The sequence below is a fragment of the Perissodus microlepis genome, chromosome 20 (assembly GCF_051167445.1).
Source record: "Perissodus microlepis isolate ML-2025 ecotype Zambia chromosome 20, ASM5116744v1, whole genome shotgun sequence".
Lineage (NCBI taxonomy): Eukaryota > Metazoa > Chordata > Actinopteri > Cichliformes > Cichlidae > Perissodus > Perissodus microlepis.
This window is the reverse complement of record NC_140480.1, coordinates 8,311,407-8,329,182: the sequence shown is the minus strand read 5'-3', so window position 1 is coordinate 8,329,182 and position 17,776 is coordinate 8,311,407. Positions and strand designations below refer to the sequence as shown.

The 17,776-nt window shown below is 40.9% G+C and overlaps 1 protein-coding gene across 2 annotated transcripts in view; it reads left to right on the top strand.

Moving 5' to 3' along the window:
* The first annotated feature begins 2,105 nt into the window (after positions 1-2,105).
* Positions 2,106-17,776, top strand: part of mgll (monoglyceride lipase) — a 42,758-nt gene continuing 27,087 nt past the window's right edge. The window contains exons 1-3 of one of the 2 annotated variants that reach the window (XM_084917003.1): positions 2,106-2,297; positions 4,292-4,427; positions 16,430-16,536. In XM_084917003.1, the coding sequence (XP_084773129.1) occupies positions 4,300-4,427; positions 16,430-16,536 (235 nt within the window). In that variant the 5' untranslated portion in view covers positions 2,106-2,297; positions 4,292-4,299. Of the gene's footprint in view, positions 2,298-4,015; positions 4,428-16,429; positions 16,537-17,776 lie in introns of those variants that run through there. The other variant, XM_084917002.1, reaches the window with a different exon arrangement.

The window sequence follows — 17,776 nt, the reverse complement described above, 5'->3', positions numbered from 1 at the left end:
CAGATGACGCAGTTGTGGATGTAGGATATTCTGTTCTCTCTGAACTGGGACTGGCTGCCTGATGGCTGCTTAAATATAAACAGACACCATTCATCATATTTTGACTCTTTAACGTTAGGCATGGTCAAAAGAAAGGCATGTGACTGAATAGATTCCAGCTGTCTTCACTCTTAGATCTGCCTATGTCTGCTGTTGGTCACGGGTGTGCATACATGTGCATACAAGTGAGCGAAGAATAAAAACATTTCTATCCAGTGTTTCACCCAAAAAAGATTTGCCTTTGCTGTTAAGCAAAACCGGGTGTAATGAGTCATTGTTTATTGCAATAGGAAAACAGTGAATCATATTTAGCTGTAACAAAACAGTCCATTTTCCCATAAAGGTTTCCATTAAAATGCCCTTTTTGTTCTTTGGCATAAAAACAAACCTCCTATTTTCTGTGTGTTTACTTTCAGAGTTCAAAAAACATACAGCCTGTACATATTAAATAAGTAACAGCATGGTTCTGCTCTAACACTTAGAGTATGTTTTGGTTAGCAGCCATGTAAAAAACAGCAATGCTTTGAAGTACTCTCGGGTTAAAGATTTACACCATGACATTTCTACATAACTGTAACAAGGTAAGAAGTTAAACCACTAGAAGTCAGGTTTGATATCGTCAGATGTATATATGCTGGGTGAGGATGAATCTTGGCCTAAACCAACTACTATTACCATGTGGGTGGTGATAAGTTCTGAAACCAGGATCTTTTTCCAACATTAAATCTGCACTAATCAGTATTTTAAATAAATAAGAGCTGCCATGATTGTGTGCAGTGTTACAGTGGTCACTATAAATGTCAGTCCCACAGAGAGGTGGTTAGAAAAACAAGTGATTGTTAATATTACTCTTTGTCAACAGAATATGCAAACACCTACTTAAAGTGTCCAAGCAGAAATTTCTGGTAATATTCTGTTTTGTTTCTTTCATATTCTTCCTTACCTTTAATGAGTAAAAGGAATTTGTGACACATTCACTACTGCAAATTAAAAGGGTAGCCCAAATATAAACTCAGGGGACATTTCATTAGGTGATGTGATCAGTGTGGATAAAATCTTTTAGCGACATTTCCAGTAACTTGCTGAATATTTGCCATGAAGAATTACGGTATACCTAAATAAAGTTGCCCTGAAGCATGTGCTTCATTAATGGAATGCCAGTGTTTATCCTAAAGAGAGACTTGACCGAGATTATTTTTTTAATCTTTGCCCATCTACTTCAGTTTATGTATGTTTTTTTTTATATATATGTGTGTGTATTTAAGATTGTGTACATTGTTCACATCACCTCCACAAAAATGTAAACTGTAGAGCGTGTGGTTGGAAGAACTGTATTGTTTGTAATTCAGGTCTTAATGTGAAATATATGAAAATTTTGCATGAAACATTTGAAACAGGGCTGTATATATGACATAGTGATTGTAGTACTATTATAGTACTAGCCAGTACAGTTGACTATATTAAAGAATCAGGTATGTGACAGAAACCGTGCAGTTGTTATTTTTCCACCATTGCAGGTCTGTGAGTTACCCATGGCTAGTTCTACTGTCATTTTCAGATGTAAGCACAATATGTCTGTTTCCTGTACTGTATGATTTTCATCATTTTCTGTACGTATCTGTACTTTTCTCAAGCAAGGTAGGCGGAAGCAAGTATACTCTGCTTCTCGTAATAGAGCACGGCCTTGCAATGGCTTTGTTTGAGAACATGTTCATCTACTTTCTACAAATTTATTTTAGCTCACAAAGGAATGCAGAGACTATATATACCATGCCAAGAAGAAACATTCCATACCGAGAAGTATTTTAACCTAACCCTAGAGCTGTAACATGGGGCTGTTTTGGAGGACAATCACAACCGACTTGTTTTGTGGCGTCAAATGGAGCAGGCGCTCCATTGCAAAGAATGCACGGGGGATGCCCATGGTACTATTAATAAGTAAATATTAATGGGTCTGGTATGTTCCGATGTGAGCCATGTGGGCTGGGTTGTTTTTTTTAAGTGTGTGCTAAATGAGGCTAAATAGAAAGGGCGCATCCCCGCGTCTGGGGAAAAAGTGTGTGTGAGTATCGGCTCTCTGTGCGTGTGTATGTATGAGAGAGAGAGAGGGCGTGTGTGAATACTTTAGGTTCTCCCTCAAACGCCGCCGATTGCATTCTTCTCTTGACGGGCGGCGAGAGGAGAGCGTCGAAGCAAAGAGGCAAGGAGAGCAAGAGAGAGATTAAGGCTGAAACTTCTCTGCATACGCTCCTGAACAGGTCAGCTCCTGAACGCTGAACACTGAACGCTTCATATTCTTAGAATATTCTTTTAATACTTCTGCATATGGTGAATTACAGTGCGGGGCAATACAGGACCCTTCTACTGTTTTTCTCCAGCATCGACACAATGTTATTGCTTTAACCAGTGAAACTTGTTTTGTGATGGGTTTATGCGCATCCAATATCATTTCAGGCTTTCATTCATCATTTCATCATAAATGTGAGTGGTACTGTTGCAGCGCACAGATCCACTGGCGGGCACTGGTATCGATACGCTGCGCATAGCAGAGGAATCGATGAATTAAAAGCTAGTAGGTATCAGAGATGCGTGCAGGAACCAATCATTTGCTCTCCTTACTGGAGGCACGCAATTGATGTCCCGTCGTCGCGCATCTCAGTTATTTTACGTATTTATTGGCGCACGCAGACGGGAATGTTTGATTGCAGCACAAAATGAAAAAAATAGGGTTTTGCACACACATGTCGCCAATGTGTTCCAGTAATGATCAGTCCGCACGAACGGAAGCTTATTTCCGCCTGTGTGCGACACATGAATACTGTTACTCACTGACTTATTTGCCCTCTTATGATCCTGTCAAAAGCACCTGACACCAGCCACGTTTCCCCGCATAGAAACGGGTACGAAAACAGACACGGAGCGCATTGCTGAGGGAAAACTATCAATCACAATCCATTCTCTTACACCCGAATTTGGATGTCCGGACATCACTGGCTACTGGTATTGAACCTGAATTAACAATGGAAATGTTGAGCGGAAGTAGATATAGAGTTTACTCACATTGTAGCTAAGTATTTCTTTCCTTTAATTAAATCTATAAATAAATAAAAGGTTGGGTTGCAGTTCACCAAAACTGAAAGGGACGACGCGATATCTCAGAAAACTGCTTCACACCAGAGCTATTTTTATCTCAGGTGATTTGCCAAGTGTTACACACGCCGCCCTCTTCGTTGTAAACCACCAATACTATGCAAACTGACACAGTGTATTCAGATAGACCTAGAAAAAAAGCCTCAATGATGCAAGACATGAAGGAAAAGAGAGAAGGAGGAAGGGGTGTTGTGTAGAAGAAAGAAGTAGGATACACTAAGATTTGTAGAGCAGTAGAAAAGGTAGAATAACTGGAAAGGCATATCCCTCTTTTTTGAATTTTGATTTTTTTTTTCTGCGGCATTTACAGCATAACTAATCCAGTTTATACAGTTTAGAACTACTGAAAATCTTCTTCTTCTTCTTCTTCCGGCTGCTCCCTTTAGGGGTCGCCACAGCGAATCACCTGCCTGTATCTCACCCCATCACCAGCATCCTCCTCTGTCACAATAACCCTCTCCCTCCTTCACTACATCCATCAGTCTCCTCGGTGGTCTTCCTCTCTTCTTCTTCCTTACATGGCACCTCCATCTTCGACACTTGTTGTCCAGCATGTCCACCATCCCTCTTCCAGACGTGCCAAAACCACCCCAGCCTTGCCTGTCCAACTTTGCCTGATAATTTATAACCTGTGGAAACTAAACAAGTAAACATTCATTTATATTTCATCAGAGCTTTCCCGCGCTTTTTGTCATCTCGTTTTCGTGCACGACAGTGTAGTAACGCAGTTCTGTGACATCGCAGGCGCAGTGTAGGTGTCTAAACTCAATTAGAGAGAGAAGGGTTAAAGAAAGAGAGAGCACGTGGAGAGAGAGAGAGCGAGAGAGAGCCCATATGGTCTCGTGACGTAACGCCGGACGCTCGAGCCTCTGCTTGTGTGTGTTTATGTGTGTGCGTGTGCGCGCGCGCTCTGCTTAGAATCCGGAACGGCACCATAATAATACCGTGCACAAACTGTCGCCGCCGCGTGCTGACAGTAATTAAACAACAAAAACAACAATGAACGCCGTGACCGCCGCGTCCTGCCTGCTCGTCGCCGGCTTCAGCTGCTACCTCTACGGCAGCGACGTGTTGTCATCGCTGCTCCGTGTCTCTGTTACAGACTCCTCCATGCCCGAGCCGGGAGCTGCTCCGCGGCGAAGTCCGCAGGGAGTCCCCTACTCTGACCTGCCGCACATCGTCAACGCAGACGGATTGCACCTGTTCTGCCGCTACTGGGAACCCACCGGTCAGCCAAGGTCAGTGAAACGGGAACTAAATGTGTGGCTGCGTTCACTCTCTGTGTGTCCCTTTGTTAGCCCATAATCTGTTGGTCTGCAGAAGAGTGTGCGGCTGTCATTTAAAATGAAAATAAAAAATATCTAAAACGTGTAGTAATTGTGTTCACATGATCGCTCTCCTGTGAGTCACATGATGACTTTTTGACGCCTAATTTTCAGACATGCGCGCAGTCCACTATTCAGCTACAGTTACAGAGTTTGTTCCGTTCAGTGTAAAACCGGCACCAGTGCAAACAGTTTGAGTTCATTTATTTGTATAAATGAGAAGTTCACTCAAGTTTCACTTTCAAACCGCCTCCCAGAAGGAACTCTGCGACTGGTTAAACAAGTTCAAGTGCTCTCCAATCACAACTCGCCGTCTTCTACGCTAGTACAGGAAACCACAATATGTACTTGCAGATGTGATATGAGGCCTAACATCGTCTGAAAAGCACCCAAGATTAAAAACAGGCTGTGTGCAGTAAATCAGCATTAATGAGTCTCTTTGTCTGACCCATGCTCAGAGACATTTTAATTGTGTTAATCTCCTCATAAAGGGGTGACCAGATGCACCAGTGACAAACACTGGGCCATGGTGACCTTCATTAACACACACAAAAAAGCAGATCCAGGATCAGTTGATTTGAATTTATATATAAGTCTGCAAAGCTGATCTTTTTTTAAACAAAGCTAAAATATCACACGGTTATCTCTTCTCATAGAAGCTTCATTTGAAAACATCAAAAGTGTTTTTGTAAGAAGAAGCCCTTGACACAAATGTAAAACCATACAGAGACTGCATACATCATCTCTGTATAAGGAACCTCATATGGAGCCAAGCATGTCTTCCAACTGAGCTGCAGCTGCTCGTAGGGACACACGAGAGAACCGATGAATGAGCTGAGAGTGTCGCTCCAGACTACAGCTCCTTTTCAAAACCTGTCCCAGCAGGAGGAATTACTGGTTTTACAGCATCCGCATTTGTCCACTCTGTATTCGCAGGCGCTTGAGTTTTTAAGGTTGTTTCCTTTCGCCTTCCCAGCAACAGTGAACGGCATCATAGTTCATGTGCGAAAGGCCTCAAATCCTGACTCATCCGGCATTCTGGTGTGTGAAAGAGTGTAAATGGCACTCCTGCCTCTTAGCCAAAAAGACATCAGACAACATAGCTGGTTGATTAATGGGTCGAGTTTGTTAAAAAAACACACTGACTGGTTCGATAGTGAAACTTTCCGCAGTCTGCTGTTGCAGGCCCTTTAGCTATCACTCACATACTTTGAACATTTTGACGTCTGCAGCCTCTGCACATGTGGCTGTGGCATGAAACAGAACGCAGAGGTCACATTCGTTTACAAATCACACTGTCACATGCTGGACGAGAGCACAAAAAGACAGATGTGGAAGTACCACCAAACATCTGGCATCAAGTTATTACTGCTCACCCATACGTCTCAGGGGAGCAACGACTCATTAACTCATACTGTGTCTACGCCTTTGCTGTAAAATTGTGTATTTGCTCCATAAACTCCGTCTTATAGTTTACCACAGCATGTGTGAATATATGCATGTTTACTATGCACGCATACATATTTTGTGTGTTTATAGCTGTGTATGTGAGTAGCAAAGCCTAGATAGCTCTATATTCTAGCTTTTACTAAAGCATAAATGTGCAAGTGGGACAAAAATTACTGCTTGTTATTGCTCACAGTTCCACTGTGGACTAAAGCCTCACTGTAGTCACATGAAAACACCAAAATCACCCAACAATATTGTAAGGCTTGTAAATGTGGTATCTGGACTAGGCTCATACTTTAGTGCTGCACATGCTAGGTGAGTTTATTTGAGTTTAGTGTCTTGCAAGATCACATTTAACAAGTAGAGCTATAAAACAGCCAACTCTCTAACTGGTGGACAAGCCACCGGAGCCACCTTGTCAATAGAGTTTTTGGAAATACGCAGTATGATTGTTGTTTGTGGTCCCCAATGTCCCCAGTGTCAAAAATACATAAATAACAAAAGGAATTCCAGTGGTCCATCATCTCAGCTGATGATTTCTCCTCCTAATCATATGTAAGAGAAGTTAAAAGCTGAATCATTGCAGAATTAAAATAGCTGCAGAGTCCTCTGTGTTGTAACACTTTTAGAGCAGAGCTTTGCCTGGCTTATATAAGAGCTTTCTCACTGGAGGGCCAGCCAATGAGCACGCTAAAACTGCATGCAGGGATGGTAACAGGGAGACATGCAAGAGTCAGTTTAATGATGTAATGTGTATTGCCCAACTCTTACTTAAAGACTGATACAATAATGCGTAGTTATATAGCTGAATTCAGTTATTTTTCTTGGTGTTTTGTGGGCAACGTTTTACATCCTCCTAATCAGCAGTTTATTAGCAATGTAAAGTGAATAAAACCCCAGAAGCTGCATTAAAAATGTTTACAGGATGCTTAAACTCTTCAGTGAAACCCAGACTTATAAAATTCTTTATTTGAGACAGCAGCTCCTGTACGTTAGACGAGGTAGGTTTATTAATTTAAATGATCACAGGTGGTCGTCTAACTGTTCTCTGTATTACTTTAGGGTCTTTACCTTGAAAATATAAAGCAGCTTGCAGTGATTATTGTTGTGATTTGGTGAACTGAATAGACCACCAAGATATCCATATGTTCTTCAAGATATCCAAACGTTATCCCTGTTAGTTCAGAGTTAAAAGCAGCGTCTCCCAAAACTTAGTGTGATCTAAATCTCTCGTTGTAAAATCAAAGTTGGACAGTGAAGGTACAACTGCCGAGGACAAAGCGGCACTCAGTCTTTTGTCTGTCGTACGGCCTACGCTTAAGAAATTCTCTCCTGTTTTTACATGTTTCACAATGACTTTTCTGTAGTCTGGATGATGGATCCACAGGCTCACAGCTACCCACTCACTGCAGTAATCAGATTAGTAATTTAACACAAAGTGACACAGTGTGTCCAATTTGTGAAGTCTAAGTCTTTGTAAGTGCAGCTTAGCCAGAAACATTTTAACAATATTATGTGTTCACGTGTTATTAAAAAGGGCTTACAGTTGTTATCTAAGCAGAACTATATCTGAACTGGTATATACAGTACCTAGGGGAAAGCTGAATATGTTATAGGTTAATAGATTGTTCCTGAAAGCAGCAGCAGGAGTATTTATCTTTTTCACTTTTGTGATAAGAATAGTTTCACGTCGACCTCAGTAGCACCTCGTGTAGAGATAAACTCTGAGGATCAAAGAAATCTCCAGACAGGGTGTTTTCCTTTTGACAGTTTATTAAAAACAGCGAAGGGTTTGTGTGGTTATGAATAGAGTGTAGCAATGATAATGACATTATGTGAACATCTAGGACTACAGCTTATTATTTTATTTATCATATTTTTGCCAGTGAATCAGACAATGATAAAAATGAGAATTTCACGAAGGCAAAGTGACCTCACAGCTACTTTCACCACGGCTGTTAACATCACCAAAGTTATGAAGAGAGGTGTTGTAACCATGGTGGCAGGCCAGCAATTAATGACTCATATCTGTGTGGGCCATGTAGTTTATTGCATGTGATGTTTGATTAGTGACGAAGCAGAAACTGAGCACACGGTTGGAAAGCAAATGTATGCACTGGAAACTTCAGCTCCTGAAAGCATGTCCAGGCAGGTGTTTACCAGGCAGCCAGCACCACGCACCTTTGTAGAGCTTGTACAGAATCAAGCTTCCACAAATCATTGATTATTGCTGTTTAATTAACAAGATAATCCTGCTTGGAGCAATAGCCACACGCTCTGACTGATGGACATGTACGAAATTTAGGTAACTTCTAGGGTGGCTTTGCTGTTGTTCAGCATTTACCAGAGTGAAATAATAACTAGTTTCGTAAACACTAACACTGACTACTGTTATAAACCTTATCAGTGCTCCTCTGTTTTTATATCTTATTTCACGTTTAACTTGTACTAAATAAGACATTTTCATTCTTAAGTTAAATAAGGCTTTGTTACCTTCACTCTGTTGTTGCCATTTCATTTAATGATGCATGAAGAATGCAGATGTACAGAATATATTTTTATGTTCACAAGCTGTTAACTGGCTTTATCTTTTATTATACAACGTAAAGCCATATTATATAGTTCTTTATTTTTTTCAGTATTTGTTATTTGCATTAGTATTAGAGGAAAGGTCAAAGGCTTCTGAAAGTTCTTTCACTAGAAGCAGGAAGTAGGTGAAAAGTCGACGGGTGGACTACTTGGATATAAACAATGATTGACAGATCTTCCGCTACTCGGATGGACACTAGTATACCACACACACATACATTGTACACCTGTATTTTTACAGAATACAGCACACAAATATGTGCACGTACACCAATCAGGCATCACATTATGACCTTTCTATCAGAACCAGCAATTTGAGCTACAGTTTTTCTGTGGGATATGGGGGAATGAGGACCCAAAACGCATGGTTCTGCGATGCAAACAGTGCACTTTATTTACAGCGAAAGCTGTAAACACAATAACTCCCCGTTGCTCCCTTGAATCCCGTGTGTGTGTGCTCCCCTCCGACGTCTGTGCTCGTGCTCCCCGCTGTTGTGTTCTCGCACACCCTGTGCGTGCTGCTGTTCTGGTCCACTCTTCCACCTGGGGGGGAAACCACAGAAACAGCCATCAACACCAACCCTGGCGGGAGCTCCAACACTCTCCTAAGTAGCTCCCCCGACGAGCCCTGATCACCAACAGGTGTGTGGCAGGAACTTCAGGTGTGGCCAGTCCTCCTGCAGGGCCACACCCATCAGGCCTGCATGTGGCTGTTCTCCATCCTCCAGCCACACATGTACACACCCACACCCTGCCTATACATATAATGAGTGGAACACAGACTAACACAGCATTGTGCAGAAAGACACACACATCACCAAATAATAACGATAATAATAATAATAACAATAATAATAATCATCATAATAATAATAACAATAACAACAACAGTCAAAACTGCTCACGGACCCCCAGTCCTCCAGAGCCGGGTCCGTGACATTTTCAGTAATTTGAGCTACAGTGGCTCGTGCTTTGGATCGGTCCACATGGGCTAGCCTTTGCTCCCCACATGCATCAGTCAGCCTTAGCTGCCTATGACCCTGTTGATGGTTCACCACTGTTCCTTCCTTGGACCACTTTTGATAGATACTAACCACTGCAGACCGACACTGACACCCCACAAGAGCTGTAGTTGTGGAGATGCTCTGACCCGGTCGTCTAGCCATCACAGTTTGTCTCTTGCCAAACTCTCTTAAATCCTTACTCTCGCCCATTTTTTGTTTCTAACACATCGACTTTGAGGACAAAATGTTCACCTGTCCCCTAATATAGCCCATGCGCTAACAGGTGCCATGATAAAAAGATAGTAAGGACTATTCACTTCACCTGTCAGTGGTTATAATGTTATACCTGATCGGTGTATGCACAGGTTGTGTAAACAGGCCATGGTCTTATCAGCCTTTTTTGCTGATAAACTCTAAACAAGCTTCTTTGTGTGTTCATGTTTCTGGGGTCAGCCTCTTTAATTTCCTCGCTGCTCATTTCCACTGTATCCATGATACATGATACAGATACTGTATGAAGACAAAAGATGCACTGCATTGTATTTCTTTTCGTGTTGGAGCTTGGGGGGAAATTAGGCTGAGTAATTGAGTATAAAATATGAGCACCATGTGAAATTTCCCAAATGGGTGATTCCAGGTGCCAGCTGGGATAATTTACTGTAAATTAATATAGAAAAGAGAAAAAAAAAGAACTGACTCCAAGTGATCTACTAAACAGTAAGTAATCATTTTTGCATAATTATCACCTCCAGCAGCCTTTACATTAAAATGAGTTGAGCCATGGATTTTCCAATTGAAAGCATAAATAGCCATTTAGATACTTCAGGTGGTTATGGTAGGTAATTTGGTAACACTTATGATGTGATGCATTGTGATGCATTGTAACAGCAAGTAGCGATAAAAAACATATTAAAATGCAGTAAGATAGCAAATGAAGTGCTACATTACATCACCATTGGTTTAAATTAGAAACAAGAACAAATATGCAACAGGTGTAAGTGCATACCTGTGCAATATGACTGAAATGTCAAATTATTCAAAATTGTAATAGCTTCATATTTCAGACGTATGCATTAGTTCCAATGATTTCCAGTGTTCTTGGTCTATCTGCATGTCTGTATTTGGGGTCCTTGGGGAAAATAATTTCTACTAAATAAAAAATCTGAACAAGACACTTCAAAAAAATGGAGAAGGATACAGACAGAACAGTGACAAAATAAGAATCAGCCACAATCGAGCTGCCGCAGTAATCAGGAGGTACAAAATGAGTACAGTGCAGTTTATCACAGTAGCTGTGTGGCTCTGCTTTTAAAACGATGTCAGAGATGGTGCACCTCATGAGCAGTCAAGCCCCATAAAACTCTGGGAAAGTGCTTCAGTCTTGGCACAAGAGAATTTTGTGACAGCTCAAAGTATGCGTGTAAATGTGAAGATGTAAAAGTCTTAATATCGGAAGTACAGTTTTTTGGTCAATTCAGATTCAGTACATTTCTTCAGCTCAGACGGTGTCCAGCATGTTTGGTGTGAAGCTCCAGTAAATGCTTAAGAGGTGGGAGTGTGATAATGTAATGGCTATTTACATTTATAGGCAGCACCACAGGAGCCTGTGGGTATACCAAAATAGGGACTGACTGACTCTCTCAGTCTCCAGAAACCTGACAGGAGAGGAATATTCCAGCTTGTTAACAATTCAAAGCATGTGGCTAAAATCAAATTATGGCTGGGCCAAGTGTGTTGGTCAACATACTTGGCCTGGCCACAACCATTTGGGGTTATTTTAAAGAGAAAAGTTGTGCAATAGGAAAAAACGCTTTTGTGTGCGTTACTCGTGTCCTCCATGCTGAGGGGGATTGAATCCATCATTAACACTCTCTGTGCCAATGACAAAATATTACAGCAATCAGTGTTTTTACATTATGGATTAGTGTTAAAAGTTGAACTTTCTGCTTTTTATTTTGATATAGAGTGCTTATCAAATTTATTAGACCACCAAAGTTTATGCTACAGCTGTCCTGAATTAGTATTGGTGATTACCAAAATAATTTCTTTATGTTTCAGTAATGGTTAATCCACCTGCATGCACAGGCTCTAAACTGTAACCCTGCTCACTCAGTTTAAAAGTAACATGATTAGTGGAAGGTGAAACAATTGTGGTTCATTTATTCCTGTTTACTGTATGAAACAGAGGAACAGGTTAACATGTTAATGTGAAGACATTATTACACACGCTGCCCGTAACTCATGTATGGTAACGTCGTTCCTCTCAGGATGTTTTTGCACTGGACGCTGACTGTGCAGACCAGTTCACTTCATTTATCTTTTGATATGAAGCCCTGCTTTACATGTGCATCTCATGCCTGAGCTGATGTCCTTCTGCTTGAAAGTAGACAGCTGGCAAATGTACTGTGACATTTCATTTTTAAACCTTTCACAAACAACGGGCTGTTTGACATTAAACTAATACCATTTGTTGGAATTTCAACAGCATGTGCGCTCTTTAGTTGAACTGATCGTTTTTTTATTTGAAATGTTTCACGGTGCAGAAGAGTATTATTTATCTAAAGACCGTAAATATTTAGCTGTTTTTTCTGGTTTGAGTTTTCATTTCACTGGTGTAAACTTTCCCGGTAAACATCTTGACATTAAATTACCGTCGGCTGACCGTCTCTCCTCAATATTTAGTCTTGGTGGAAAAACGGCAGCGTTGGCCTCTGAGGTATAAGTCTGCCTTCAACATCGTCTGGAGCAAGAGAGTCAGAAAGAAATTAATCCACAGAAACATAAAGATCAGTGGAAGAAAGCCAAATAAAAAATATTTGAGCCCATGAGCATGACAGGGGCCCAGTCCTCAGCCCTCAACAGATGACACACTGACACTGCAACACAAGTCTATAATCTTGACATCAGGAGCCATGGGTGTGGTTCACTATGCAAGAAATGAGACAGAACTGACATTTGGATATGTAAAAGAGCCTTCTCAAGGCTCTAGTAATACTAGTCTGTGTACACGGAGAGACCTTTGTGTGGACATCTGGTCCTTAGCAAAATTAGCTTTGTACTGAAATTTGATTTTGTATTAATGTATTAAAAATAAATTAAAATAAAAAGAAATCTTTGTAAAAAGACAGCTTTGGTGTACCACTATAGTACGTGCACTTTGCAGTGTTTTGCCATCATACTGCCACCAGTTTTTACCCTCAAGATAACATTGCTGTCTCAACCATGTTTACTGGGTTTCTGATGAGACTGCCTGCAGTCTGTCTGCCTCCATTTCTTTCCATCACACAGCAGTCGCTCTCTTGTCTGTTTGCGTGTGTGTTTTTTACTGTCAAGCACACCCTTGCACACCTTCTATAATAACACCACCATTTCTAGCGTAGCTTTCCATAGCAGTTTGTCACAGTTTCTCTCTCTCCAAACCTCCTTGTCATTTTCCGCCTGTCACATCGTTCTTCTCTGTCATATCCACTTTGTTTTGCTCCGATTGCATCAAATCTTCCTGTCACCTTGGAAGTTACTGACTCATACGAAAGTCTGAAGGTCTGAAATGTCTTGAATCGAGCACACTTGTTACAATGCAGTATTTGTGTGTCTTCTACCACTGCATTTCATGCTGCAGAGTTAAAGAACTTGTATAGCAGTGCAAGGTGCTTTGGATCCTGGATTTCTTCCAGTCACCTGTTGCATTAAAAATAATCTCATGTTGTGCAAAAGGCATGCTTTCTATATAGACCACTGTTAAAAAAGAAAATGTAAAACTTGACAGGACACCAACTGCAAACCCCATATAGTACTTGTATTGTGCATTATTTTTAATCCAATGACATTTCATCGCTGTGAGGCTTTCTCAGATTAAGCTCTGTGACATGCTTAAATGCCTAGAGCCAGACAGCATAAATAATCCTGTGGCAAGAGTTCCTGTGGAAAAATGTACAAGGACTTATTTGTGTCCTCTGTTTTACTGTTTGCGAGCATCAAAATGCCAGAAATTATTTAACTTTGCATTTGAACTGGAGAATTTGAGCTCTGCTGGTAGGTTCTATAATCTTGCTTGTAGTCCATCAGCATTGTGTTAAGGGGATTAACTCCTTGGTTTTGTTTAGGCCTGTGGTTGTTTAGAGTAGCTCTGAGTAGAGCCAGTGGGAGGCATGAGTGTTTTAATAAGGCTGGTTATAAGCCATGCTGTTCCAGCAGCTAAAACTGTGTGAGAGACAAGTGGGTCTCTGGTTCCCATGAGAGAAAAGACAGAATAAAAAGAAATAATGAGAAGGGGTGAGAAAAGTCTTTTTTTTTGGTATGATTTAAGTATTTCAGCTTCATGTATGAAATAATCCGAGCTCTAATTCATTATGCAAAAGATTCATCATGCAAGTGTAATGAGCCACACCAGGATACAGCTTAGAGTTCATTTGCAGCTGCTCCAGCTTTCAAGACATCAAGAGAAAAACTTCCAATTCTAAACATCATTAATTCAACATACAGATTCAACATACAGAACTGCAACAGACTTCTTTCCTGTGGACAGACGAGACCAAAGTAGAGATGTTTAGCCATAGTGCACAGCACCATTTTTGGCAAAAAATTAAACATAGCATTTGTGTGCAAACAACTCATACCAACTGTCAAGAATGGTGGTGGAGGGTGGATGATTTGGACCTGTTGTGCAGCTACAGCATGTGGGCACCTTGCAGTCACTGAATTGACTATGAGCTCCTACCAACGTATTCTAGAGTTAATGTGAGCCGATCTGTCCGAAAGCTAAAGCTTGACCCAATTAGGGCTGTACAACAGGACTGCACAGAGTCCTGTGAAAACTCCAATTCAAAGTTGTATATCGCATGTGTGTCTTCTCAGACATACAATATGCACCTATAGCTTGAATGGTTCGTGTAGTTGTATGAGTGTAAAGTGTAAATTCCAGATATCGTCTAATCCAATTATCCAAAAGTGCATTCTGATAGGACACGTGACTAACATTTGATATTTTGAAACTCCCATTGTTCTTCTTCTGTAGCGAGAACTCGTCCACTCAGTTAAAGGTAAGGTTTGTATTTCACAAAGAGTCAAATGTCAAAATGCCACAGTCTTCTGAACTATTTGCAAGTAATTGATTCAAGCGAACTCCTCCTGCCTCTTCCTAGAAGACATTTAGCAAAGTGAAATTGCTTGCTTTGCAAGGCTGACCCAACACACCACTGCGGCCTGAATATTTCTGAAAATGATTCTTCTGGAGATTCCTGCTGTTGAATGAATAGATACATATGTTAAGATTCAGTTAAATCCTTACATCTCTTACTGTTAGCTGCCAGCAGACAGTAGCTACACAGATGAAGCGCCATTAAGCTAAAACCTACTGAAGGATGAGAAAGACGGAGAAAACTGGAAGAAAGAGGAAGAAAATGATAAGATCCCACAGACATAGGAGGCATTTGAAAAGCAAAGACAGCAAATTAGCAAAGACGGCGTGTATCCTATTGTTCACCATGCAGTTGTCTTTACGGTGAACTTAGACTAACCCCAATAATCCCCTGCTGCCCCTTGGCATGTGTGTTACACAATATTATCCTCATACAAAGATGGTCATTCACACACATGCTTTTTTTGCGAGCCGAGGAACATGTAGCCCGAAGCAACGGCTCTCTCCAAATAAAAAAAAAAAAAAAAAACGAGGAAAAGAGCTGTTAGTGAAATTTGCTAATGACGCCCGATGAACATCTTCTTCTATTATACTCCTCTGCATCCACCCCTCAGCTTGCCTCACACTTTCAGTCCCTTTCCTCCTGTTTCACTTGGTTCCTTTTTTGCCTCCCTCTGAATACATTTGGGCTAATTGTCTGCTGCTGATTGAAGCTTTCACAGCCTTCTCAGTGCTGCTGCTGCTGCTGCTGCTGCTTAGAGTGGAAAAAAACGCTTGAGCATTTCGGTGCCGCTCCGCTGCTTAATATGCACCGATAGCAGAGGCAAAACCTTTTAAAAGAAACTTGTCTGACAGGAGAAGACTAGACTGTTAATTAGCAAAAGATATCCCTTTCTGAGTAAACAGGAACTAATAGCCTCATGTCACAAAGTACCTTTAATGTTTGAAATATAAAATTGTCTATTTGGGTGTAGAAGAAGAAATGATGCTTTGTTATATTTAGGGAGGCGTTAAGCAAGTCTCTACATGCTTGAAGAACAGTATGTTGGTGTAAGATTCTGAAAACGTGTTACACATCACTGACAGTGTGCAGGGATGCAGTAGAAATACTTGTCAACTGTGTAACTTCTAGAGCTAATGAATCTTTTCTCTCTATGCTATCCTTGTGATGGACATGTGCAGTGTGTACCTTATCTCTTGCTCATTGTCAGTTAGAACAGGCTCCAACTTGTGTCCTGCTCCAAACGGATAAGCAGCAAGAAAAGAAACAGATGAAAATGGATGAGCAGTGATGGTTCACTCTTTGTTTTACTGGACTCCTCTGATTCTGTTTTGAGTTGAAGAGGAAGGGATTGGTTGAGGCAGGCATGCAGGCAGATGGACGATAGCTGTTATCTCTGAAAACACAGCCTGCCCATTCTTTATCTGCCATTTTTTCCCAATGTCCGGCTTCACAATCCCCCCTTGACACACATACGCAAATACATTGATGCACATCCAGTCAAGTAAGTGGTGGGCAGATGCGTGAATTGAATCCTACTGTTAATAGGTTTCTTTTAGATTACATTTAGATGATGCTTTTCCATCCATGAACAATTCTACTTTAACCCCATTTTAAGTGGTCAGTGCAGGAGTTTATCAGGAAATCTAGGAAGTACGGTTCTGCACAAAAAACAGGATAAAGCTCTGTGTTTGTGAAGAGCTAAACTATTTTTTTGTGTGTTTTTTCCTCTCAGGGCTCTGGTATTTATTGCCCATGGAGCTGGGGAACATTGTGGCCCATATGATGAGATGGCACGGAGACTGAAAGAACTCTCCTTGCTGGTATTTGCACACGACCACGGTGAGTGACAGACACGTAAATCACAGTGCTGTTTTGCATCCATGCATTTACACTTATGGCTGCCTTCATTTTTTATCGGTAGTTTGCACGCAAAGCAACTGGCACAGAAAATCCATCACTAAGGAGAACTAAGGCTATCAGGGAGAATTAATTAGTTTTCATTTTCCCCTGTTGTTCCACGGCACTGCCTCTCTGCATTGTTGTTTTAATGCCATGTCGAGGAAAACTTCACATTCAAGGCTGGCTGTAATAATGAAACTTGTGACTTGTGGTTTAGAAACAATCCAACTGACCTCTTGGCAAAAGAAAAGAGCCCAGACAAGAATCAGACAAGACACAGCATGCTTTAGGCTTTGGGTTTCGGTTTAATGAAACAACATCTCTGTTAAAGATCACCCTTAATAGCGCTCTCGAAATCTTTTCATTAAGGAAACTATGAAACTCTTGCGATAGATAGAACTGCACAGGCTTCAAATTCCCATATTGACATCCACAGAAGGGCCGCTGTTAATGGAGTGAAAAGATGTATTTGGTACTTTAACGCATTCTATTCAATCCAAAATCATGAAGACTTTCCATAATTGTTCAGCAGCTGAAAAGGCTGATTGAGTGGATTCATTAAAGTTTAAAAACTGGCTTATCGTGGTACTAAACTGTGAACTTTTTGAGTAATATGTGGACTGTGAAATGACACATAGAAACTGGCTATGGTGGTGCTTTAAATTACACAGTAACCACCAATATTTTGAAATTTACCTGTTAAACAGTATGCGCCTAAATGTTGCGCCTTTGAGAAAGGCGCCTGTAATTGTGCAGCTACGCTGTGGGTTTGGGTTTACTGAGGTCAGTAAATCTTTGCTATAGACTGAGACATCTCCACATATACTTAGGAGCAGAAGTCATAAAAAGAACTTTAGGAATCACTCACGTAGTGACTTGGTCGGGGGGAAGTGAAAGCTTTTGGGATTTTCCTGATCAACACCTTTGAACATTTACGGCACATTTCCACCCTTGTTTGAAACGATCAGTTGACAGACTACAGTGACCACCTTGGTTGTATTTCCTCAAAAACAAAAGAAAAAAAAAGAAATGAACCCAGGCACACTTTGGGCCATTTCTTCCTCTCTGACATTGCTCCCAGTGTAGATACTTATATTTGAAGTCATAGTTGTTTTATGCAAAGCCATCAGAAATCCATGCCAGTACCAATAAAGTAAGAGATAAGCTCAGAGGAATGCAA